General features: G+C 38.5%; 1 protein-coding gene across 4 annotated transcripts in view; it reads left to right on the top strand.

The window, feature by feature from the left end:
• Positions 1 to 3,135: 3,135 nt before the first annotated feature.
• Positions 3,136 to 26,862, top strand: part of ACBD5 (acyl-CoA binding domain containing 5) — a 42,819-nt gene continuing 19,092 nt past the window's right edge. The window contains exons 1-8 of one of the 4 annotated variants that reach the window (XM_087420681.1): positions 3,136 to 3,152; positions 4,475 to 4,640; positions 8,656 to 8,776; positions 10,835 to 10,907; positions 16,847 to 16,961; positions 21,173 to 21,307; positions 22,220 to 22,423; positions 23,203 to 23,309. In XM_087420681.1, coding sequence (XP_087276807.1) covers positions 4,565 to 4,640; positions 8,656 to 8,776; positions 10,835 to 10,907; positions 16,847 to 16,961; positions 21,173 to 21,307; positions 22,220 to 22,423; positions 23,203 to 23,309 — 831 coding nt within the window. In that variant the 5' untranslated portion in view covers positions 3,136 to 3,152; positions 4,475 to 4,564. The other 3 variants (XM_087420680.1, XM_014783585.2, XM_087420679.1) reach the window with 3 other exon arrangements.

The raw sequence follows: 26,862 nt of genomic DNA, 5'->3' as shown, positions 1-26,862 counted from the left end.
TGCTGAGGAAGACCGGCTCTGAGCTAACATCTATTGCCGATCCTCCTTTATTTTTCCCCCCCAAAAGCCCCAGTAGATAGTTGTATGTCATAGCTGCACATCCTTCTAGTTGCTGTATGTGGGACGCGGCCTCAGCGTGGCCGGAGAAGCGGTGCGTCGGTGTGCGCCCGGGATCCGAACCCCGGCCGCCAGCGGTGGAGCGGGCACACTTAACCGCTAAGCCACAGGGCCGGCCCTCCCTGTATTGTTCTAACTTCGCCTTGGCCATAAGAATTTATGTGAGATTTGGCAGGAAGAAGTGACACAGCTCTGAAGGGTACCCGGCATGGAGGAGCAGATTGACCCGCAGCTTCCTTGAATCTTAGGTCAGGCATGAGTTCAGCTCCATGGAGACTGGTACCTTTTTGTTCCGAAGGTCATCTATGTCACTGAGTTTAGAGACGGTGAGGGCCGGCCCCGTGGCTTGGCGGTTGGGTGCGCATGCTCCGCTGCTGGCGGCCCGGGTTCGGATCCCGGGCGCGCACTGACGCACCGCTTCTCTGGTCATGCTGAGGCCACGTCCCACGTACAGCAACTAGAAGGATGTGCAGCTATGACATACAACTCTCTACTGGGGCTTTGGGGGGAAAAATAAATAAATAAATAAAATTATAGAGATGGTGAGAGACAATGTAGGATTCAATTTGTCCTCATTGGTTCCAGTTTGTTCTTAGGGGTTTCAATCCGTCTTTGCTCTTCCCTACTTCACACCAGTTCCTGACTGTAAAACACGTTGACTTACAGCGATTTTAGGCTTGCCTCCAGACACAGAGGCAATCGCCTTCCGTAGGCCCCTTGACCAGCTTCCATGATTCTATAATGTCTAATCCCTGTAATTAATCTTTTATACCGTATCAATCATAGTAGGTCTTTCTGGATCAAACTCCAGCTGATACAAAAACATATAGTCTTCATGGATTTATAAATAAAAACTCCTTTGCATGGCATATATGACCTTCAAGTCAGCCTCAACCAGCTTTTCATCCAATGCCTTGTCCCAACTTCCCTCATATCTATGATCCCATCACATGAATAAATTTGCTGCTTATCACATATAATGTGATGTTTTTGCTTTTATTTCTTTCCTTAGAATGACTCTCTCCCATCTTGTCTGCTTGTAAATACCATCTCATCCCAGAAGAACCAGCTGAAATGTTGCTTCCTCTGTGACATCTTCCTCATCTGTGTCACAGATTTAATCACTTTCTTGTTCCCATGGTACTTAAAAATTTTAATGTAAATTTTAATTGAAGTATAACATACACAAAGAAAAATAAACAAATCTTAGTTATGCATTTCAATAGAGTTTCACAAAGTGAACACACTCATGTAACAAGCACCTAATTCAAGAAATAGAACATTACCAGAACCCCATAGTTCCCTCATCTCATTTCCAGATCCTATACCTCCAGCCTGAATTTGAACACAATATGTCGGTCTTGCCTGTTTTTAAACTTTATATAAATGGAATCATATAATACGTTCTCTTTCGAATCTAAATTCTTTTTCTCAACGTTATGTCTGAGATTCATAGAAGATGCTGAATATGTGTAATTCATTTGTTCTCATTGCTCTTCAGTAGTCTCTATTTATGTTTTACTGCTTTTATTTTTGTTTCTCTTAGGTAAGGAAGATTGGCCCTGAGCTAACACCTGTTGCCAATCTTCCTCTTTTTGCTTGAGGAAGAGTGGCCCTGAGCTATCATCCGTGCCCATCTTCCTCTATTTTGTATGTGGGTCGCGGCCACAGCATGGCTTGATGAGTGGTGTAGGTCCATGCCCAGGATCTGAATCCTTGAACCCAGGCCACAGAAGTGGAGCACCCCAAACTCAACCACTATGCCACCAGGCCGGCCCCTGTTTTACTGCTGATGGTCACTGAGCTGTTTCCAGGTTTGGGCTGTTACCAAATAGTGCTATTATTAACATTTTTGTAGTTGTCTTTTTTTTTTTTTTTTTTTACAAGATTGGCCCTGAGCTAACATCTGTTGCCAATCTTCCTCCTTTTTTCCCTTTTTCTCCCCAAAGCCCCAGTAGACAGTTGTATGTCATAACTTTACATCCTTCTAGTTGCTCTATGTGGGACACCACCTTGGCATGGCTTGAGGGCAGTGCATAGGTCCGCACCCAGGATCCAAACCTGTGAACCCCGGGCCACCGAAGCAGAGCATGCCAACTTAATTGCTACCCCACTGGGCCAGCCCCACGTAGTTGTCTTTTGATGCACATAATATAGCTCTTTTTATATCCTTCAATTTTAACACTTTTGCATCATGTTGTAATTCTTATATTACGTCTGTTTACCACCCTAGACTGAGCTTATTACATAAGCTTTATGAGCAGCTGTCAAAATGAAGTCCTAGATTAGAAGACTTTTATAAGTATGCATGACTGAATAGACAGGAACTGAAAAGGATATCATAAAAGAGCAAGAAAAGAGTAGCGAAAGCAGTACACATTAAACACACACAGTCTTCCTAGTTTGAGTAAATTAGAGAAACTTATTTTCTTACACCTTGGTATCATGGAAGAAAGTCCAAAACTTAAAGTAAGAGTTTTTTGGATTGACTGACTCCTGGCTCTGCTACTTACTAAATTGTGGGACGTTGGGCAAATTAGTTAATATGAGTCTTAATTTCCTCATTCGTAAAAACCCTCCAGACACGTTTCTGGAATACGTGTCATACGTTTGGCAACAACCAGGCACTCAGTAATCAGTAGCTTTTATTACCTAAACGACATTCTTTGCTTTTATATACATAACCTCAAAATTAGTAAGGATTAAGAGCAAGAAATTAGAGGCCACTTCTCCGATTCAAGCGCGCCCCTTTTGCTGGAAACGGACGCGCTAAGTATTTTGAATTGGCACAGAGTCCAACGCAGTTAAAAAGAAAGATTTCCACCGCAAGGCTCGAGCGTCTGCAGAGCCAAGAAACGGAACCGGAACAGGTGGGAGGAACGCCGGCCGCCGGAGGGAGGTGCCCGGAAGCGCCGCCGTGGGGGGGGAGGGGCGGGGGACTACATTTCCCATAAGTCCGCGGGGCAGGGCGAGGGGCAGGGCGAGGGGCGGGCGTCGGGGACATTACCGGACAGGCCTTGCCCGGCAGTACCAAGGTAAATGCCGGCACTGGGGCTCGGAGCGAAAAGTAACTGATAGGCTGCGGCTAGATTTGCACTAGTAACCCTCCTAACCCATCCCGAACTGACAGAAACGACCTGGCGACTTTGGAATTTCCGGGCGGCAGAACTCCACCCCCCCAACAATGTCAGTGCCCCCTCTATGGGCCTGGGGCGCTTCCTAGATATCTGAGGACGCGGGGCGTTGTGCTAGAAAGGTGGAGGCCCAGGGTACCCCTTTCTGGGGTTGATCCGTATTGGTTCATCGTTCGCCCCTCCCCCACGCCTGTCGCCTATTAAATCGGGCTGGAGCTGGGCTGTGCCCGGCTCCCCGGGGCTCGACGTTAGCGGTGGTGCGGGAGAAGATGCCCTCCCTGCCCCGGCCCAGGCTAGTAGCGGGCGACCTCTCCTGCCCTTTGGTTGTTGCTCGGACGTCCCTGTCTCGGGACAGGTAAAGCTGTCGGAGAGCTGCGAGCCAAGCACTGCTAGGCACCTCCATCCAACATCCTAATCCTTTCATCTACCGTTTAGGGTGCTACAAAGACTGCCACCGGAGAGGCTTAAGTAACTTGCCCTTAGGTCACAGAACTTAAATGGCAGAACTTAAGGTTCTCACCGAGGCTTCCGGAACTAAAGCCCTTTGCTTCTGTCCCATCACGTTCCTGAAATCTTAATCTAAGAGGGCAGGTTCTGGGGACCGCAGAGTCATTTTTCCGCCCAGCGGCACCGACGCGCGCGGCTCTGGGCCCAGGCGCAGAATCCAGCCCGCGGCCCGTGCGCGCCCCGCCGCTACAGCTGTGCTGGCGCAGACCGGCGGTCCGCCCTGGTCAGAGAGCGGGCACCGGACCGTCGCGCTTCTCCTCCTCTCCTCCTCCTCAGGGGCCGACGGACAGCGCGTCACCGCCGCGGCCGCGGGCGGGTGGGTGGAGTTTGCTGCGCGGCGGCGGCGGGAGCTCGTGGGTCCTCCGGCGGCTCTGGGGCGTGGCTGTGGGGAGGGCGCGGACGGACAGACCGACCCCGCCGAGATGGGGGGTGTGGCTGCTCCGCCAGGGTCCTGCGGGTGGGAGGGCGGTTCCGCGACCACCGGTGGCCGGAGCCCCTCCGCCTTCTGGTAGAGATGCTCTTCCTCTCGGTGAGTTGTTTTTGTGTCTACGCGGGCCTGCTTCTCGGCCTTGGTCACGCCCCGGGGAGGAGGAAGGAGCCTGGCCACCGCGGTCGGTGTGGCCTGGATGGGGCAGGGCAACGGGGAACTGACCAGCTGCGCTCCTGGGCCTCCTCCCTCTGGGCATGTTGATCCGCGGCTGCGCTCCATGTTCCAGTTTCATGCAGGCTCCTGGGAAAGCTGGTGCTGCTGCTGCCTGATTCCAGCCGACAGACCTTGGGAGCGGGGCCGGCGCTGGCGGCTGGAGATGGCGGACACGAGATCCGTGCATGAAACCAGGTTTGAGGCGGCGGTGAAGGTGATCCAGAGTTTGCCGAAAAATGGTACGTGCACCCGGTCCCCGCTGAAGAAGCCTCTTGCAGAGGCCCGAGGCCCCAGTTTCGGAACCTCATCTCCTCTAACCTGCTTTCTGCTTGCAGCCTTGCTTATTTAACCTACTTCTTTTCTGCGTTTAGAAGGAATGTAATTGAAGGGGAGGTATCGAATGTGAATTAGTTACCTGCTGATCTTTCAAGCCGGAGACAAATATGCTATCCATATTTTAAGTAGTTTTTGTTGTCGAAAACAGAAGTCTTGTCACTTAATGACTGCGGATTTGGGTATGTTTAAAAAAAACTGGGATGGGGACGCCTGGTACCGCATAGTCATCAAGTCTACTGGTTAAGGCTTTTTGAAAACTTTTGGTATGAAAGGAGAGAAAGGAAAGAACAGTTATATTCATTTGTAAAACAATTTATTTTAGTATATATACTATGTTGACTACTTTTTTTTTTTTTTTTTACTATTGTACTAGTGTTCTCTTTTTTATACTTATATTGGATCTGCTTTATATTGGACCTTCTTTATATTGGACCTTCTTTGCAGCTTGGGAGAAAAGTCATTCAAGTTGTTCTCTTGTATTTAATGTGTCGTTTCTCTGGCTGCCTTCAAGATTTTTCTCTTCGGCTTTGGTTTTCAGCAGTTTGAGGATGACGTGTCTAGGTGTGATTTTCTTCATATTTATCCTGTTTGGAGTTTACAGGGCTTTTTGAATTTGTAATTTTTTGTCTTGGACAGTGTTGGGAAGTTTAAGGCCGTTATTCAAGTATTTTTTCTGTGGAGAGGCTTAGAGGGGGGACTTTTACTTTTCATTGATATCTTTTTGCATTAAATGAATTATTGTTCACAATAAACGTGTATTTTTAAATGATGTGTTTAGGGCCGGCCCCGTGGCTTAGCGGTTAAGTGCGCGCGCTCTGATGCTGACGGCCCGGGCCCGGATCCCGGGAGCGCCCCGAGGCACCACTTCTCCGTCCAACGGGAGGCCGAGTCCCACGTACAGCAACTAGAAGGATGTGAACCTATGACGTACAACTATCTACTGGGGCTTTGGGGGGAAAAACTGAATAAATAAAATCTTTAAATGATGTGTTTAAGTACTGTTATTGTGCCAGAGTGTACAACTAATTACACCATTAATATATTACTGTAGTATTTAATCATGTTCTGTTTTTATTAATTATTTGGCTAAGTAATGAATATTCAACATCAATAAAAATTCATTAAGTGCCGATTCAAAACGTTTTAAAAACAGATATACAGTACACAAAATAGTATTCCTTTTGTAATCTCAAACATTGAATTGGAGGAGGACATATGGGGCATTGAAAGATGAGTGAACATAATGTAAAGAAATAATATAGGAACTTATTTAGGTATTGATTTTTTAAATGTCTGATTAAGAGGTTTATAGAAAGGCATGATTCTAAGAGTTTTATATAAGTTGTGCCTTAATCCTTTCTCCTAAACCACACATTTTTATATTTTTTTGAAAACTGATAAAGCTAGACTTGATGTCTAGTGTACTGTCTTTGACATTATATATCACTTAAGAAACCCATGTAAATGTAAATAGAGTGTATCTACATAGCATTGAAGAAGGTATTGCAAAGTTAGATACCAAATGGCATGTGTGGTGGACTATTTCAGTATACTGTTATCCTCTGAAAGTAAATTGGTATTAATTGAAGCAGAAGTATTGTTATAATGAATTATTAAATATTTTTATAATAATACTTTTAAATTGTTTGATCTGCCTGGACTATTTTGCAAAGAGTAAGATCTTATAGTTTTGTGTTCCTTGTTACTTAATCTTTATTTAAGGCCTAAGGTTATAACAAATCCTGTGGCATCTATGTTTGGTATGCGTTTGGCCTCTAGACATTTAAATTCGTAGATAATGTTTTAAACACATACATCAAATATATCATGCCTGAGCACTTTGAGGACAGTGTACTTTATCCAGTGTCTTACACACAGAATACATTCAATGTAATCAGTTTTGCTATAATCTATTCTAATGTATATATCATTCATCTTAACCAATAAACTTTTAAATCTTACTGGATTGACTTACTGAAGATGCTGGGAGATGAGGCTTTTGATTTTTTATTTATTTATTTATTTATTTATTTTATTTTTATTTTATTTTATTTTTTTTTTTAAAGATTTTATTTATTTATTTTTCCCCCAAAGCCCCAGTACATAGTTGTCTGTCATAGCTGCACATCCTTCTAGTTGCTGTATGTGGGATGCGGCCTCAGCATGGCTGGAGGAGTGGTGCCTCGGTGCGCACCCAGGATCCGACCCCGGGCCGCCGGCAGCGGAGAGCACGCACTTAACCGCTAAGCCACGGGGTCGGCCCCAAGGCTTTTGATTTTTTAAATTTAGATTTGTGTTATTTAAATAGGTAACCCTTTTTAACTGTAATTTCTCCATTTTTTTCTCCCTGCTGTATAAAGGACTAACTCTATCATTGAAACACCATATCTAATAGATATGTCTAAATGAGCATATATTATGTAGACAATTATTACTGTGACTTTGAAGTTAATTACTCACTCTTGGCCAAACCTGAAACACCAGCTCTCAGCTTATCTGTGTCGTAATTTTCACAACATTTAGAAACTACTGGCTTTTGATTACTACATATTATCTGTTCATATGTAATCTATAAAGTTTTTAAAATATCTTTTTACAGTTTTAGTTTTTATTTTTATAATAATTTTTGATATAAAAGTAGTATACACTAAATGTAAAATTTTTTAAACACAAATAAGCAAAAAGGAAAATAAAACTAATCTGTATGCCTACTATCCAGAGATATGCTCTTTTAACATTTTGATGTGTTTCCTTCCACTCTACTCTTTATGTATCTGAATACTTGTTTTGCAAAAATGGATTGTACTGGATATGCTCTTTTTTTTTTTAATTTATTTTTTTTCCCCCAAAGCCCCAGTAGATAGTTGTACGTCATAGTTGCACATCCTTCTAGTTGCTGTATGTGGGACGCGGCCTCAGCGTGGCCAGAGAAGCAGTGCATCGGTGCACGCCTGGGATCCGAACCCGGGCTGCCAGTAGTGGAGCGCGTGCACTTAACCACTAAGCCATGGAGCCGGCCCTGGATATGCTCTTTTTAAACTGCTGTTTTTTTCTCCTTTTATAGTAGATCATGAAAATTTTCTCCTGCCGTTATATTTTTCTACAATATAATTTTTAAGGGCTGTAGTTATAAATTATTCTGTTGTATGTGTGTATCATATTTAGCCAATTATATATTATAAAACATTTACATTCCAAATTTTCCCTGTTATTAAAAGTAGTGCAACTTATAGCACTTGTTCATAGAGTTTGAAATTTTTAAACATTAAAAATGTTGTAGATATGCTAGAAACATATATGAAGACTGATCTTCAAAGACACTGATGTGTCCAAAATTACAGAGGTAGGATATGAGAAATCTGTTTTATCTTGGATTCTTTTTCTACCACAGTACACACTGGTTGGCTTTAGCCAAAGTTCCTTATCCACTGAGAAATTGAAATTTGGCCAAGAGGAGTTGAATTTCTTACTGTTGGAATTTTATTAAACAGAGTATACCTTTAACTTTTTCATTTATGCTAGTCAGTTTTAGTTTGTCACAATCTTTGAATAAAAATACCTTATTACACTTGTGTAATAGTTATTCTATATTTTAATATATTTGTTTTTTAAGTGACATTTGCCAGTTATTTTGGTTACACCTACAGCAGGTTTGTTCATTTATTTTTTTATTTATTGAGCTATTTTAGGCATTGTTATTAAAGTATAAAATCAGAGGGGGTTTTTTTTTTGCAGTGAAGGAGTAAAGCAACTAACAGTCATAACTTTTGTTTCTATAAGATAGCAGTGAGTAAATTGTTGTCTGAACTACTAATGAAATATTTAAAAATCATTATTAGTATAGCTAAGCTAATTTATAGTTTTAGATTATGAATTGTATTCTCCAAGTGATCGGTATTTGATGTATGTTTCTAATAGGTTCATTTCAGCCAACAAATGAAATGATGCTCAAGTTCTATAGCTTCTATAAGCAGGCAACTGAAGGACCCTGTAAACTTTCAAGGCCTGGATTCTGGGATCCTGTTGGAAGATATAAATGGTAATTTTATATGGAAAGCCATGAAAAAATTTTCAGTTTAATGACATAATTATCATATGACTGTTATTTATGTGGTTATGCATTATTCTTTGCATAAAGGGTTCTAGGTACTGGATACAATTTTTATCCTCCAGGTGCTCTTAACATAATTTCACCCCAATAGGAACTTAGGGAAGAGAGGAAAACAATAAAACCAAACGGAGTAGATGCATCAAAGATAAAAAAGCACTCTTAGTTAGTCTTCCCTTTTATGGAGTTTTTTCTTTTTATTATGCCAAGAGCAACTCCCAAACTAAGTTAAATAAACAAACAAACTCTCCTGTCTCTTTTACCTGCCAAGAAAAATAAGGACTTTTGTTTGTGACAGTGTTTGCTTTGAGCTTTTAAGATAAGAAGTAACTAGGAACATGACTCAGGTACCACCATGCTGACTTTTTATCTAAAGCTGTCACTCCTGTCCCACTGTGCTTGAATAGAAATTTGATTTTTAATATACTTAAAAGAATCATAAAGTATCCAGAGATGCCTCTGCCATTTTTTCCAATTGACTAACATTTAATGTTCTTAAATATTATTGAAGACTTTACAAATATCTAACAAAACGTCTAATGTAGTCTAACATAAACTGTATGTTATGAACGGAATTTGCTAATTGGTGAAGCATGTCTTAAGAGCCACAGATGCTTGCTCCACTTTGGTGGCCCGGGGTTAGCCAGTTCGGATCCTGGGCACGCACCAACCCACCGCTTGTCAAGCCATGGTGAGGCGGCATCCCATATAAAGTAGAGGAAGATGGGCACGGATGTTAGCCTGGGGCCAATCTTCCTCAGCAAAAAGAGGAGGATTGGCATCGGATGTTAGCTCAGGGCGGGTCTTCCTCACACACAAAAAAAAGAGCCACACATTTTGATGGCTAAATTTCTTCACCTTGAGTTGGAAGTCCTTAAATTCCTTTGAGAATTTCTTAGTACTATACTTTCTTCTAAAATCTTTATGAATAGTCATAAAATAATAGGTTAATTGTAATAGCAATATGTTATTTAATCTGTTTCAAGAAATTTATTTATTTACTTTATGATTTTTCCTCAGTATTGACCTTTGGTGGAGTTCACCTGCTTCTGGAAAAGTATAAAAAGAAAGATTTTCATGTTAGGCAAAAATTTCAAAGGACTATTCTCGTTATTTAGGGGTTTAAAATTTTCCTGTCTTTCACATTTTCATTTTTTTAGAAGTAAGAAACTTTGCATTTATCAGGTGTATAAGTTAGACTCTTATTTAAATTAATGGAAACTTTTAACTAGAACTTCTATTTGTTTTAAAACATGGCTGTGACAGTTCATGTAGAGTCTTCTAAAGTATTCAGTATAAAACTCTCCTTTATAATGATATCAAAACTTTTCAAGAGTTCTTAGCAAATATTTATGAACAGTCTATAGTCTATATAATATATTCTCTATAATCTACAGAAAATAGTTTATAGACTATAGATGGGCTATAGACTATAGTTTATAGCCTTAGATGGGTTGTATACTTATTGAGTTTTAAATACTATTTAATTTGCCAGTTTATTCATTGTGATATTTTTCTTCAAGGCGGTGCATTTAAAGAGATGCTTTGGAAACGTAATAGGGCTTTAAGTAGAGCCTGTTTTTTTTTTTTTTTGTGAGGGAGATCAGCCCTGAGCTAACATCCATGCTAATCCTCCTCTGTTTTTGCTGAGGAAGACCGGCTCTGAGCTAACATCTATTGCCAATCCTCCTCCTTTTTCCTCCCCAAAGCCCCAGCAGACAGTTGTATGTCATAGTTGCACATCCTTCTAGTTGCTGTATGTGGGACTCAGCCTCAGCATGGCTGGAGAAGTGGTGCGTCGGTACACGCCCGGGATCTGAACCAGGGCCGCCAGTAGCAGAGTGCCCGCACTTAACCGCTAAGCCACCAGGCCGGCCCAAGTAGAGCCTGTTTTAAATTAATGACCCTATACCATCAACTATAAATTGTATTCTGAGCAATTGACAATCAAGTGTCTTTTTATTGTTATTTGGATATTTTCATTTCTAGGGATGCTTGGAGTTCACTGGGGAATATGACCAAAGAGGAAGCCATGATTGCATATGTTGAAGAAATGAAAAAGGTAGGGAAAATAATTCACAATAGGAAATAAAAATATTCAAAGCGGCTCTAATTTAATTTTATCAGGCAAATTAGCTTCTTTGTTTTAAGGAACAAAGAGATTGTCATATGTTAGAATATAGACCCTAGACTATTGAATTTATTAGGGCTTTATCTGTCTCGTCAAAGTTCATCTTAAGGTGAGTGTTTTTTCCTTAAGATATATCGCATTGTGGTGATATCTTGATATTTTTTTGTTTTTCGTCTTCCCTATCTTTCTCTATAGTCAACTTCTGCAAAAGTATGGAATAAGAATCTTTTAAAATATTGATGTCCCTTCCTCAGGAATCTGGGAAGTACCTGGGCTGTCTTGAAAATACTTCTGCTTTGGAACTTTTTATTGAGGAGAAATAGTTAAAAGAATGCCCAACGGTGTTCTTGTACAAGTTTTGACTCATAAACTGAGATATTCCTATCACTGGACTTCTCAGTAACACGCATTTTTCTGTGAACGCAAAGATCCTTCAGAAGCAGAATAATATAAGGATACTTTTAGTTTCTCTGGTAACTACTAAGGAGTCCGTTCCTTATTAACTAGCTCTTTTAAGTCTGTTCAAGGGATTGTTTAGAGGAGCAAATTTATGAAGAAATCATAGATTTTAAAGATAATCTTAGTGCCTTTTTATAAAGGACCACTTTTATGTTGGAGATGGATCAGAATTTGTGAAATCTGGATCTGTTTGATAATCTTAAATAAATTATCTTTGAACATGAAGAAAGTCTGTGGAAAGGAATAGTTTTTTTGCCAGATGGTTTTATAGCATTAATCTCTTCAGTAATTTCTATTTTGCAGATTCAGACTTTTTTTTTTTTTTTTTTTGGTTCTAATCTCTTGTACACTGCTCAAAGTTGTGCCCTTTGTTACATTTTCACAATTTTTTTTTCAGTGAACTTTGTTTATTTATAACAGAGGGCAGAGTTTAGTGCTTTTGGCTGAAAGCCAAAAAGGCCCATGTTCCTTTTTCTTTACCTTAAATAGCATTATAATTTTTAGGACACACTTCTGTAATGTAAAGTTGAATTGATACATTAAATAAAATTTACCCATTTTTCCTATCCAATTTTGTTAATTAATGATGTAGCCACAAAGTGGGAGGGGGATGAAACAATGTGTGTTCTATTGTTTTTTTCCAAGAAAGATTAAAACTATACTCCTGCCTTTTAGCTGTCTTAAAATACTTACACTGTGCCTGTAGACTTCTGTAACTACTCTAACTAAAAGAATACACCAACTATTTTCATTCATACTTTTAAAATTTCATTTCATACTGTGAATATAATAAAGTTTATGGTAAACTTTTAGAGATAAATCTAAAAATATTAGGATATCCATAGATTGAAAATTTGGTTAGTCTTTTAAGTTATTTTTAGAGTTTAGCTTTATGGACATCAGTAGATAAAACTGTGTCTTTCCAGATAATCATGTGGGATAGTACATTATCCCAAAGATCTGATTACTAGATTTGGGACTTTTTCTAATTGCAATAATTTACTAACTGAAGCAGTTATCAAATCATGTTCTTAAATGTAGTTCACAAATCACTGTACTATTGCTCTTTAGAATTACTCTTTTAGGGGCTGGCCCATTGGCATACTGGTTAAGTTTGTTTGCTTTGCTTTGGTGGCCTGGCATTCACAGGTTCAGATCTTAGGTGCAGACTTACACACCGCTCATCAAACCATGCTGTGGCAGCGTCCCACATTCAAAATAGAGGAAGATGGGCACAGATGTTAGCTCAGGGCCAGTCTTTCTCAAGCAAAAAGAAGAAGATTGGCAACAGATGTTAGCTCAGTGCCAATCTTCCTCACCAAAAAAAAGAATTGCTCTTTTAGTATAAGTCTCATTCTATGCCTTTGATTTCAAGAGTTTAGGGTACCTTGTTAATTTAATTTATATGTTATAATAGATAATGTTTTATGGAAAATTGCTTTTCATAATTTATAAACTTTCCAGTGAAATATCGCTGAAAAAGTTGCTAGAATCAAAAATTCTTTTAAAATAATTTAATAGGATTTCAGATTTGAGGGAATAGAGTAACTAATGTGGTTTGGGGGAGAAATCTGTGTTTATTTTATTATTATTATTTTTTTTATTTTTTTAAGATTTTATTTTTTTATTTTTTTCCTCCCAAAGCCCCAGTAGATAGTTGTATGTCATAGCTGCACATCCTTCTGGTTGCTGCATGTGGGACACAGCCCCAGCATGGCCAGAGAAGCGGTGCATTGGTGCGCGCCCGGGATCCGAACCCAGGTCGCCAGCAGCGGAGCGTGCGCACTTAACCGCTAAGCCATGGGGCCGGCCCATGTGTGTTTCTTTAAATAAAATTTATTTTGATTCATAATCAGAAAGAAGTATAAAATTCTATTTTCTGTACAAACTTTACAGGCTATCTTATGAGGATTTCAAGAAAATTCAGCCAGTATTTGAATAATGTCTATTATGTCTTTGGAGCTTAAAGAGAGATCAGTGGACTCAACTCTGTGACTACACATTAGAATCACCTGGGGATCTTGTAAAAGAGAAATACAAATGCCCCAGCATACCCCAGGCTATTTCAGGATTTCTAAGAGGATGAGGTAATCACTGTAATAGAGGGAGGATTAGAACAGAGTCTCAAAGGGTGGAACCTGAAAGTTACCATGGTGGAGGGTCTGGTCAATAGCTCTGCAAGTCCAGGACATTGGCCTTCTCTGAGTAGTGAAAGTGGATTTGTTTTTTAAGACTTGACTCATGATAACCATCTTTTGGAAGTTTAGGAAAAAACCAAAATGCCAATTTCTTAGCTTACAGTGGGTGATATGCTTTTCTAGTGCTCAGCATACTCAGGATTGAGATATGGGACATCCCTCAAAATGTCAGAGGCACTTGGGAAACTGGATTAGTATTGATAAGATTGTCTGTTGAACAGAGAGTAGAGCACTGGGATTTGGATGGCTTTAAGAGATGTGTCCCTATGACAAAAAAGCTCAAGGAGTGTAGTCTTTGCTTTACAGTACAGTATACCAGTACCTTTCTAGTATATTTTCATCAGACAGAAGTGATGTCTCTCACTGAGGAAAAGTGCTGGAGAAACCAAGAAAAATTACTGTGCTTCAGATGCTGCTTTTCTAGAGTCCATGCAGCTTACCAGATATTTCTGTTACAACATTCTTCATTTGGATGTTATAATCCAGTTGAATTAACTTAATTACCTTACACTTTACATAAAATCTCTGAGGATAAGTAGTAGTTACCTAGACTGAGATTTGCCTCTGTCACCTTTTCTGTCTGTGTCTTTCTCTCTCTCTGCTTGTTTCTTTTTTCTTTTTTTTTTGTGAGGAAGATCAGCCCTGAGCTAACATCCATGCTAATCCTCCTCTTTTTGCTGAGGAAGACCGGCTCTGAGCTAACATCTATTGCCAATCCTCCTCCTTTTTTTTTCCCCCCCAAAGCCCCAGTAGATAGTTGTATGTCATAGTTGCACATCCTTCTAGTTGCTGTATGTGGGACGCAGCCGCAGCATGGCCAGAGAAGCGGTGCGTCGGTGCGTCGGTACGTGCCTGGGATCCGAACCCGGGCCGCCAGTAGCAGAGCGCGTGCACTTAACTGCTAAGCCACAGGGCCAGCCCATCTGCTTGTTTCTTGTGTGTGTGTGTGTGAGAGTGACTATGTGTGTGTGCCATTTCTTTTATTTCAACATTGGAGTAAGGGAGAGAATTTTGCAAAGGGCGAAGATTATTCTTAGTTTTTGTGTTTTTTTTTTTTTTTTGTGAGGAAGATCAGCCCTGAGCTAACATCCATGCTAATCCTCCTCTTTTTGCTGAGGAAGACTGGCTCTGAGCTAACATCTATTGCCAATCCTCCTCCTTTTTTTTTTTCCCCCAAAGCCCCAATAGATAGTTGTATGTCATAGCTGCACATCCTTCTAGTTGCTGTATGTGGGACGCGGCCTCAGCATGGCTGGAGGAGCGGTGCGTCAGTACGCGCCCAGGATCCGAACCCGGGCCGCCAGTAGTGGAGCGTGTGCACTTAACCGCTAAGCCACGAGGCTGGCCCAAGTTTTTGTATTTTTAAAGTTTCTGGGGCCGGCCTGGTGGTGCAGCGGTTAAGTGCGTGTGCTCCAGTTTGGTGGCCTGGGGTTCGCAGTTTCGGATCCTGGGTATATGGCGGTGTCCCATATAAAGTAGAGGAAGATGGGCGTGGATGTTAGCCCAGGGCCACTCTTCCTCAGCAGAAAAGGGGAGGATTGGCATCGGATGTTAGCTTAGGGCTGATCTTCCTCGGAAAAAAAATAATAAATTTTCTTCTTCAGAGAGTAACCTCTTAAATTTTGGGTGTATCTTGCTCTGGCCACTTGTGTCTTGACTATATCAACTACTGAAATTCTAGGTTATTGAAAGAAAAATTACTCTGCTTATATTTGCTTAGCACCAGCACATACTCCATTTATTTAGTTCTGACATTTCAAGTCCATAATTCACTCTCTTACTTTATGGGGTGTGAGAAATCCAAACACTGAATCAGGTAGGCCTGCTTTAATTTTTAATTGAGAGATAACTAAAAGAAATCTGGTTTGGAGGAGGATCAAAGGAGGTGGTGAGTAGGGGTCAGGGTGGGATATGTGGTAGGCTTACCAGATTCTGCTCAATCAAGTGTTTATATACACTCTTCCAGTGTGGAATAGTGTAAAGGGTGCTGACTTGTGTTTGAATCATATCTCTACCATTTATTTGCTGTGTCTTTGGTCATATCAAAGTAAACATTACCTTATGGTTCCAATTCTTGGTTTGAATCTAATTCTTGGAATTACTATTATAATCCAAATATATTACAAATCATGTATATGTAATAAGCTATAAAAATGCTCTCCCTAGTGGCCCCAGCCTTACAATAAGAAGTATTTTCTTTAGCAAAAAGGTAATTTTATGATTAAAGCATTCTTTTCACTCCCATCCGTTGACAGGAACAGCAATTAGATAATTTACTGTGAGCCATAAAATTAAATTATAATCACCAAAACTAGTTATTGTTAACATAGTTCATTCTGTATAATCTCTCTCAACACCCCCCACTCCCAGGCCCACAAACACACATGGTGGTGGTGTTGCTGGGTGTATCTCAGCTCAGAATCATATCCGAGTTGCTAATGACCATAGACTACTGATGATCTTTCCTGTATCTGGTTTAAAAATAAAAGCACGTCATTTGAACAAGAATTTTAACTAAAATACAGGAGTGATCAAAAACAGATGAAGGCTCTTTTTCATTGAGCTTACATTCTGTTGTGAAAGAATGTGCACTCGTATGTGGAAGATGCACAGACGCATGGATAAAGAGAACAGATTAGTGGTTAGCGGAGGGGAAGGAGGTGGGAAGGTGGGCGAAAGGGGTAAAGAGGCCCATATGTATGGTGATGGATAAAAACTAGACTATTGGTGGTGAGCATGATGCAGTCTATACAGAAATTGATGTATAGTAATGTACACCTGAAATTGCACAATGTTGTAAACAAATAAGACCTCAAAAAAATAATTAAAAAAAAAAAAAGATAGTCGGTGAATGAACAATAAATCTGGGGGAATGACTAATGAGTCCGAGGTTGTTGTTAAATCTAAAGATACAAGTGGCCACTGTAAAACTGCATATAAGCTGAAAATGTATGCAAGAATGACATAATTTTACATGAAGCTTATGTAAAATAGTCTTCAAAATGAGAGCACTTTTAAATCTTTAATATACTTGAAACTTGTCTAGGTGAGTATATACATTAAGTATGTGATTAATATAGATACTTTGAGAGTCTATAAATGAACTTAAAATCTCAAAATTATCAATAAATGAATTGTAAATATTATACTATTTGATACTAGCGTAGGTCAGATTGTTTGTGATTTCACAAGATTTGTTTCTTTTGATTACAGATTCTTGAAACTATGCCCATGACTGAGAAAGTTGAAGAATTGCTACAAGTCATAGGTCCATTTTATGAAATTGTAGAGGACAAAAAGAGTGGCAGAAGTTCTGATTTAACCTCAGGTTGGACTATTTTACCTAGTTTTTAATTCAGTAACGGATATATTATGCATGCATTAATATTTATATGTCTAAATTTTTTTTTTACTTTCACATGCCAGTCCGACTGGAGAAAATCTCTAGATACTTAGAAGGTAGGAATAATGAAATCCATGTAAAAATTTTGTTTAAAATTTACATGCCAAAGAATTCTGCACAAATTTATATAACTTATAAGCTTGTCACTCAAATTTTCATTCCAAGGAAGCACATTAAAGTTTGAAAATATTATAAACCCTTAAGTTTTAACTCTTAAGTTATGAGAACATGACAGGTGGTTCACTTAATACATACAAAATTATAACAAAATTCATACTTTTATTTTGAAGGATGATATTTTCTATTTTGCTTTATGAATTATATTAGCAATACTGTGGCTGAAATGATTTTCTAGCTAACTTTGAAGTGGATGTGTTTGCAGTGGTTTGATTATAGTGTAGCAAGCTAAAATTCTCAGTGAAGAATTGAAAGGCTTGTCTTTCACGTACTAGCAGGAGTTGAATGATATGCTGATTTGCTGGTATTAACTGTAAGCGTTTGCTCTTCAAATTTTTTTAGAAAGCAGAGTAAAATGAGCCTGTAAGAGTCATTTTAAATGAAAATTATATATGTTTTAATATATGGTGTCCCTTTTTTTTCTGGCATCCCTATTTACAAGGCATCTTTTAGTAACTGATGGAAATTACAGTGTTTCAGAACAGTAATCATCCTGTCCTGTCGTAAGGCCTGTGGTGCGCATTGGCCATAGTAAATGATAATGATTGCATGCTGTGCATACCTCTGTACCACTCCTTGTTTATCTGATTTGCCTAGAAGAGTCAAATATTAACAGATAATCTTCCTTATTCATGCGTATTCAATTCAGAAAAAATATTAAGTGTTTTCTCTGTGTAAAGCATGTTATTAGGATGTGGAAGGGAAGAAATCTGGACTTGGCTTTAGTATACCTGCTTTAGGGTCAGAGGCAGAGATGTTTCAACAACTAATTATAAAAACAAAGAAGAGTTAATAATAATAATAAAGGCTCAGGTCCACAGTCCCTTAGCTATAATTTAATAATTCAAAAGCATTGGGAAAAAAACCTTGATAAACTAAAGATTTTTTTGTTACTCATTTGGCAGCAAAACCTGTCCTGACATGAACTACTTGAGGAGCAAACCCTGGCCTAAAATGACAGGAGGCTATTTTAAGTCTTTATTTATCCTGTTTAGTGTGACTATTCATATGTTTTGCTGCAAAAGTCTTAATTTTTTTTAGTAAGAGCTGCCTAGACTCTGTTGAAGGTGTTACATAATATACAGTATATATAGTGTATGACCTTTGCAAAATTAGAAAAGTCTGGATTTTGAATCATATCTGGATCCAAGGGTAGTAAGGGTGTGGACCTGTACCATAGTTTATTTAACCTGTACCATTCTAATGGACATTTAGATTGCTTCCTCTTCTGATCTTCAAAAATGCTGCTGAAAGGAACCATGTACAAATGTCATTTTACATATTGGAAGTATATCTGTAAAAAATAATATTAGGAGTATAATTGCTGGATCAAAGGATACGGGTGTTCGACGAGTGTTTGCAATTTTATAAGATATTGCCAAATTGCAAGGCAGCTTGCAATCTTGATTTTTTTTGTTTTAACAAAGCACCATGTTAAAAGTAGCCATTTAGGTCCAGTAGAACAGATATATCTGTGTCACACAGGCTTTTTCAGAATATACATACGTAGTAAGTTTTGAAATCAAGAAGTAGGCGCCATCCAGCTTTGTTCTTTTTCAAGATTGTTTTGGCTACTCTGGATCCCTCACATTTCCATATAAATTTCAGAATCAGCTTGTCAATTTTTGCCAAACAAGCCAATTGAGATTCTGATAGGGATTGCAATGAATCATAGATTATTTTGGGGAGTATTGTCATCTCAACAATATTGTCTTCCAATCCATTTATTTAGATCTTCTTTAATTTCTTTCATATTTTGTTATTTGCAGTGCATAATTCCTACACCTTCTTTTGTCAAATGTATTCCTAAGTATTTTATTCTCTTTGGGGCTATGTAAATTGAATTGTTTTCTAATTTCATTTTTGGATTGTTTATTGTTAGCTTATAGTAAGACAATTGATTTTTGTATATTGATCTTGTATCGTGCAACCTCACTGAACTATTTATTAGTTCTAATAGTTTTTTTGTAGATTCTTTAGGATTTTCTACATATAAGAGCATGTCATCTGCAAACAGAGACCATTTTACTTCTTTCTTTCCAATCTGGATGCACGTTATTAATTTTTCTTGCCTAACTACCATGCCTAGGACTTCTAGTACAATATTAAATAGAGATGGCAAAGCAGACATCTTTGTCTTGTTCCTTATTTTAGGAGCACAGCATTCAGTCTTTTTATATAAAAAGTGATGCTTGGTTCTGAGTTTTCTTAGATGCCCTTTATCAGTTTGAAGAAATTCTTTTGTATTCTTAATTTCTTTGGCATTATTATCATGAAAGAATGTTGGGTTTTGTTAAGTACTTTTTCTGCATCTATTGTTATAATCGTGTGGCTTTTGTCTGTAGTCTGTTAATATGATGGATTACATTCATTGATTTTTGGACGTTGAGTAGGGCTCCTTAGTAATTCTCTGTGCTTTCTACAACCCTCATCACGGAACTGCTATGATGCTGCTTTTGCTTCTGTCAAGTGGTTTTGCTACGACCATCCATTTGATGGGGGTTTTGGGGATTCCCTGTTACTTAGTTTTGTTGAATATGTCTGTGGGTGGTGGGTATTTTTTTTTTTTGTGAGGAAGATCAGCCCTGAGCTAACATCCATGCTAATCCTCCTCTTTTTGCTGAGGAAGACCGGCTCTGAGCTAACATCTATTGCCAGTCCTCCGCCTTTTTTCCCCAAAGCCCCAGTAGATAGTTGTATGTCATAGCTGCACATCCTTCTAGTTGCTGTATGTGGGACGCGGCCTCAGCATGGCTGGAGAAGCGGTGCGTCGGTGCGCGCCCGGGATCTGAACCCGGGCCGCCAGTAGCGGAGCGCGTGCACTTAACCGCTAAGCCACGGGGCCGGCCCTGTTTTTTGTTAATTGTTGTCATTCTTGCTTTTTCTGGTTGTCTGGGAGAGTAAGGGAGATTCAAAAACTATGCTGCTACCGTGATTCTCTAAGAGAAAATAGAACACAATGCCTGTGATAGAGTTGGATTTTTACTCGTTTGTTCTGTTGATTTGGTAGACTTAAATAAGAACATAGGCCTGACTGTTTAAGATGTATGGAGATTTTGAAATTTAATATGTTATTTGGGATGCAGAGAAGCATCCAAAATGCATTTGCATAAGTGAAAATAAAGCCCAAAAGTTTATGGAGGAAGACCACTGTTTTTGGCCAGTAGCCACTTAGGAGGCCTTTTTATCTTAAAGAGTTGATAAAAATGTAATTCCCTGTATTTCAAAATGTGGTCCAGTAACCAACAGCATTGGCATCATATGGGAGCTTTATGGAAATGCAGAATCTTAGATCCCCCCAGACTTACTGATTCAGAATCTGCGTTGTAACTAGATCTCAGGTGATTCCTATGCATGTTAATATTTGAGAAACCCTGATGTATTTACTCTCAAGTATGACTTTGGGCAATAGGACAAGTTGCCTTTTTAAGTGATTGATCACATTTACTGATGCTTTTAAAAAAGAGCGTAAATATAAAGACATAATAAAGTAACTTGTGCACCTGACACCCTAGAGGTAATGAAAGGATAAAAAATTTCTTAAATGTAGTCCAACTATAATATTGATAAAATTATTGTTAGGGCAATAATATTATATTTATGTTTGCAGTGTGCTAGCATATAGCAACTGTCTCTTTATTTACCATGTATAAAGAAGATCATTCATCTCTAACTTTACTATTTTGATTGATGTTAAGTTAAAAATAGTTTATCCTCTGCCTTGTTCAAGAAAGATTTGATAGCTTTATCATTTTTGTGGTAAACTGATAATTGAAGGAATTTATTTATGTAATGTATGTATATTTATAGTCAAAGAAAAGAATAGTTATATATCAAAATTGTAACTTTTTACTTCAAAATAGTTTTTTTAGGTATTTGCAAATTACAGTATTATTTGTAAATTACAGCATGATCCTGTGTTATAGCATTAGAGATTAAGTGGTAATTTTGTATTTTAGATCTTGGTAATGTTCTCACTTCTACTTCAAATGCCAAAACTGTGAATGGGAAAGCTGAAAGCAGTGATAGCGGAGCTGAGTCTGAGGAAGAAGAGGCCCAAGAAGAAGTGAAAGGAGCAGAACACAGTGATGATGGTAATCTTTGAATGATGGGCTAATAGTTGTACATTAAATAAGATAAAAGGACATGGAGAGGTTTGGGCTGATTTGGCATTGTACATGTGTGGTGGCATGTGGACTGTTGACCTTAAAACCACATTTGCTGCAGACCAGAGGGCTCTACTACAGAGTATAGGGGTAGCCAGCCTTATGCTTAGATGGAATAGATGTCAGTTGAAGGCTAACAAGAGTAGGCCACTCCTCCAAATATAATACCTGAAATGCTGCATTAGAAATATATTCATTTAAGGTATTGTTCCCAATATGAATATGCATATGTTACCAAGGAGAGGAGACAAGTTAAACTCTCAATATCTTGTCAAGAATAGAATGAATCCAGAGAATACGATACAGGCAGAAGTTTTGATGAAGAGGGAACATTGGAATCATGGGGTACTGCATTAGGGGCCCTTGCTGGTAAGAGTATCAGTGATTCTTGGGAAGGCTGTGTTAGAAAGGGGAGGCAGAAAGACCCTAAAACAAGCTGCACAACTTAATTCTGCCTTCACTTTCCAGTAAGGTGTGGTGAATAATACCTTCTTTGAAAGGTCTTTTTTATTGGCTATTTGGACCCCTTTGTACTGCTGGGTCTCGTAGAACAATTTGCCTGTGCTGAGGGAGTGTAAAGACCTTGGGAGATTATCTCTCAAAAGGGGTTCTAGAAAATTCATAGGCAACTGAAGCAGTTTTGAAACCTATACAGTTTGGGTGAGCTCTCAGCATATAATAAACCCTGTTTCAGGGAGCATCCCCTCTCTCTGATCCAAGTAGGAAACCCTTTGAAGGGAATATGGTAGGTTGGGGAAATGCCTACTTGATATTAGAACAAAGTATATAGAAGTTGACCTACTGTGAACTTTTATGACTCTCTCCATTTTCACATAAAAGATAAGAAAATGATGAAGAAACCCACAGACCATAAGAATTTGGAAATCGTTGTCACTAACGGCTATGATAAAGACAGCTTTGTTGAGGAGGTACAGAATGATATTCCTGCCAGTTCTTCCCTGAATGACAGAAGTGCTGAAGAAGTAAAACCTGTAGATCAAAACTTGGAGCAAACTGGAAAAACTGCTGTCTGCATTCACCAAGGTATTGTCCCATAATAATTATTTGTCCAGCCTCTTTCCTGTGAATAAAGTATTCTCTTAATAATTTTAGAAGATTTAGGAGCAATTGAGAATTTAAAAAACTTCTTATTCAGTAATATCTTAGGGTGTTTTAATATTATAAGGGTTTATATCTTTGAAAGACAGTGAATTAGGGCCAGGGCTTTTATATTTTTATTAAGACATTTCTATTGTGTTTTTATATGGCATTTTAAAACAAAATTTTGAAATTTTTACTTTTGTTCCTGATGTTTCTTTTAACCGAAACTTCTGATTATATGATACCTTTGTTCTCCAATCAGCAAGGTAAGTTATAGTCTTTTCATATCTTAGGGCTCTAGGGGTGAGCCTATAATATAATATGTATTTGGTGAATTATTAACATTGCTGCAATTCAGTCGAGAAACCAAGAAGTATCATTTCTTAATGTAACAAACAAACCTGCCTAGTTGCATCCAAATTTAGGCCTCCTAGCTGGTAGTTAGTTTTCTCTTATAAGGTTATTAAGTTGTGTTAAGGTTTTATCTTGGCTGTGTCTTTGTATAATTCCATGTTAAAATACTTTGTAATCTTTTCAAATAAAAATTATCAACTAAATTTAAAGTTTTGGTTAAGTTAAAAGAAAAAAAGTGTGGCTTGGTAAATTAAATTTGTGTCCCAGTATGAAAATAATACAGAGCTGATAAATTTTGAAAATGGAATAAATGCATTTTTCTTCAATTAGAGAATAATTATTCTTCCTGGATGTTTGTTCATATTTAGATATCAATGATGATCATGTTGAAGATGTTTCAGGAATTCAGCATTTGACGAGTGATTCAGACAGCGAAGTTTACTGTGATTCGATGGAGCAATTCGGACAAGAAGAGGTAAAAATGACATTTTTTAATTGGTAAGTTTTCAAAGTGGTATATCAGAATTCAGTGTCTAACTTCTGTTCATAGCAGGTGTACGTGCTGTTCATCACTTTGAAAACATACCTCTAAAATGTTTAAACATCTATTTTACATTATTTTTTGTGAATTGAAAAGTTTATAAAATTCTTGTATATTCAAAATAATATTTAAATATTATAATTTATAATATACTTACATTTATAAATATTCTGAGAGAGATGGGATGGGGAGGCAGAGGGCAAACTCCTTACGCTAGTCCCTATGTTTGAAACATTGATTAACATTCAAGAAAATTGAATAATTTTCAAACAGATCAGTTCTTCACATTGACTTTAATATGTCAAACTGAAATTTTAAGTGGAAATACTTTTCAAATTTCAGTTAATTAAGATTTAGTATTGGAAGCTAACATTTGGAAAAAAATTATTAAAAATAAGTGAGTTTTTTTGTTCTCTTTGACAACTCTTTCTGATAATGACTAGCATGGTTTTGACAGCCGTATTTATGTTTGGTGTTTTGCATCCTTCCCTCACTCTCTCCCCCTCCTGTTCTAACACAGTTGAAGTTTGTCTTATAGAAAATCATTTATTTTTTGCCTCCCTAAAGTAATGATTTTAACTTTTTCTCTTTGCGTTTCCCTTTTTTTAAATTTCATAATGCAATTAAACTTACCTCCTGGCTTTTTCAGACTTTAAAAACACATAAACAGGGTCTGGCCTGGTGGCATGGTGGTTAAGTTCACGCACTCTGCTTCGGTGGCCCAGGGTTTGCAGGTTTGGATCCCGGGTGTGGACCTACACACCACTTATCAAGCCATGCTGTGACAGGCATCCCACATATTAAGTAGAGGAAGATGGGCACGGATTAGCCCAGGGCCAGTCTTCCTCAGCAAAAAGAGGAGGTTTGGCAACAGATGTTAGCTCAGGGCTAATCTTCCTCACCAAAAAAACCCCCGAAAACAAACAAAAAAACAAAACACATCAACAAAATACTTTTTGACTAAAGTCAAACACAAGTGAGTAGCAGAGATGGGAAGAACAATGGTAAGGAGGTCAAACTGAGAATGAACTGAAATTAGTGAAAAATGAAAAGTGATAAAAATCCAGATTCCCTTTTATTTTCTCTTTTTAATTAAAAAAAATTTTTTTTTTTGGAGAGGAAGATCAGCCCTTAGCTAACATCTGCCAATCCTCCTCTTTTTTTTTGCTGAGGAAGACTGGCCCTGGGCTAACATCCATGCCCATCTTCCTCTACTTTATATGGGACGCCGCCACAGCATGGCTTGACAAGTGGTGCATTGGTGTGTGCCCAGGATCTGAACCTGCAAACCCTGGGCTGCCGCAGCGGAGAGCGCTCACTTAACTGCTTGCGCCACCGGGCCAGCCTCTATTTTCTCTTTTTAAAAAGATTTGTTTGGGGAAGGTTGGTGAAAAAAATGTGAGTGAGGCTTAATCTTAGTAGATATCTGGCTAGTAAATTCTAGGCTTGCTCCTGTTTTCTCTGTAGATCAGTTCATGGACTAAAATCCTCCATGAGGCCCTGCCTGATCTGGCTCCTACTTCCCTTTTTGGCCTCTGTTAACACCACTTTCCTGTTTGGGCTTTGCCCGCCACCCACCCTGGCCTTCTTTGTTCCTCTGATATGTCAAGTCCCTTCCCCTTCTCATCAGAATCTTTGCATTCATTTTACCGGAATGTACCTCCTCCCTGTTCACCGAGTGAACTCCTGCACATCCTTTAAACCTTAATTCAGATGTCCCTTCCTGAAGGAAAACTTAGATACGGTACAGCCTCACCTCACCACCACCCTCACCAAGTCTAGGTTAATTATAGGTTGTCTTCCACAGATTTCCTAGGTGGGTTCTTTTAAAAACGTATTTAATCTCTGTTATCAATTTTGGAGTCCTTGAGAATCAAGGTGCTTTTCAAGTTCTTTTTGTGGACAACTGATATCACGTTTATTGTTTGCCTATTATGATTTGAATGTTTTCCTTTTCTTATTAATTTCCACTCATAAAAGTATTTTTAAGAATTTATAATAACCTCTTGAATGTGTTAGTTAAGTATACCCCCTAACCCCCACACACATATACAGAGTAAGCAATATTTTTTTAATCTTTGATATATTTATCTTATTGCAATAAAGTGTTTAGCCTGATAATATGATGTCTAGGATTTGCTTCAGAGTAATTCCCTGGGGATGGCGTGGGAGTGATAGGTGAAACAGGAGTGGCCCTGAAGTGATACTTGCTGAGACTGGGTGTTTGCTATTCTACTCTAGTGTGTTTGAAACTTCCCATAATAAAAAGTTTTAAAATGAGCATTATAGTTGTCTGTGGAATATTTCTTTTTCCTTGTATTTTATTTTCTAACTAATGTTGCCTATTTAAGTTTTCTTTCCTTTTTTTCCCTTCTTCTATGAGAATGTTGAAATTATGTTCTACATACAGTTGCACCATCATTATTATTGCTCTGTAGTTCAGTTATCACTTCATCATAAGTTCCTTTTACTCTACTTCCTTATGACTGCTTTTATTACCTGTTATAAAGAGCCATTATTCATTTTGTCCCCAAGCTTCATCTCTGTGTCTTATCCATTGAAATATTAGCCAATCTACTAGTATAATTAAAATCTTATTTTATTATTACTTGACCTGTTGTTAATCTAAGCTCAATCTTAATGTTATTTTCAACTTCTTTATCCATGACAGATGATCTGTAATAAATCATTATTTTTAAAAAATGTAAGTATTGGAATTTTATTTTCAGGATGTCTATAGTGCTGTTTGAATACAGCAATAGTTCTACCTTGGTATATATAGTACTCCCTTGGTTTCTGTCCTTTCTATGGGGCTTATGGTCTGAGAGCTCTATAGCCCATTGGTTTTGCTAAGTCTTTGAGGTGATAGAGGAGCTCATGCTTCAAGGGCCTCCTCTCACTTAAACAATTATTGTTTACAAGAAAGTCAGTTTTGAGCCAGCCCTGATGGCCTAGTTGTTAAAATTCGGCTCTCTCACTGCTTCGGTGGCCCGGGTTCGTTTCCCAGTCACAGAATGACGCCACCCGTCTGTCAATTGCCATGCTGTGGTGGCGGCTCACGTAGAAGAACTAGAAGGACTTAGAGCTAGGCTATACAACCATGTACTGGGGCTTTGGGGAGGGAAAAAAAAAAAAGAGGGAGATTAGCAGCAGTTGTTAGCTCAGGGTGAATCTTTCCTGCAAAAAAAAAAGTCAGTTTTTTAATTTCACACTTTTTGTTCTCAGTCCAGTTTAAATAAGTTGAGTAGCTTATCTCTTTCTAAAAGGTTGAAATTTTGAAAGATTGAATTATTAGCCATTATTGCTTTGCAGAAGCTAAAAATAAACCACGTTCTAGAATAACCATTTAGTGGAATAGATAATGCTTTGAAAGTACTGTTCTGAAACTGAAACAGAGACTTGGAGATTGTTTTATATATATACACATGTACATCTGATATCCGTTACCAGTGCAGACCAGTGCACTTGGAATTTTGTCAGGTGGGTT

This window comes from Ceratotherium simum, chromosome 32, assembly GCF_057802395.1.
Source record: "Ceratotherium simum simum isolate JZ-2026a chromosome 32, ASM5780239v1, whole genome shotgun sequence".
Lineage (NCBI taxonomy): Eukaryota > Metazoa > Chordata > Mammalia > Perissodactyla > Rhinocerotidae > Ceratotherium > Ceratotherium simum.
Note: the sequence above shows the minus strand (reverse complement) of the source record. Positions and strands in the feature narration are given on the sequence as shown.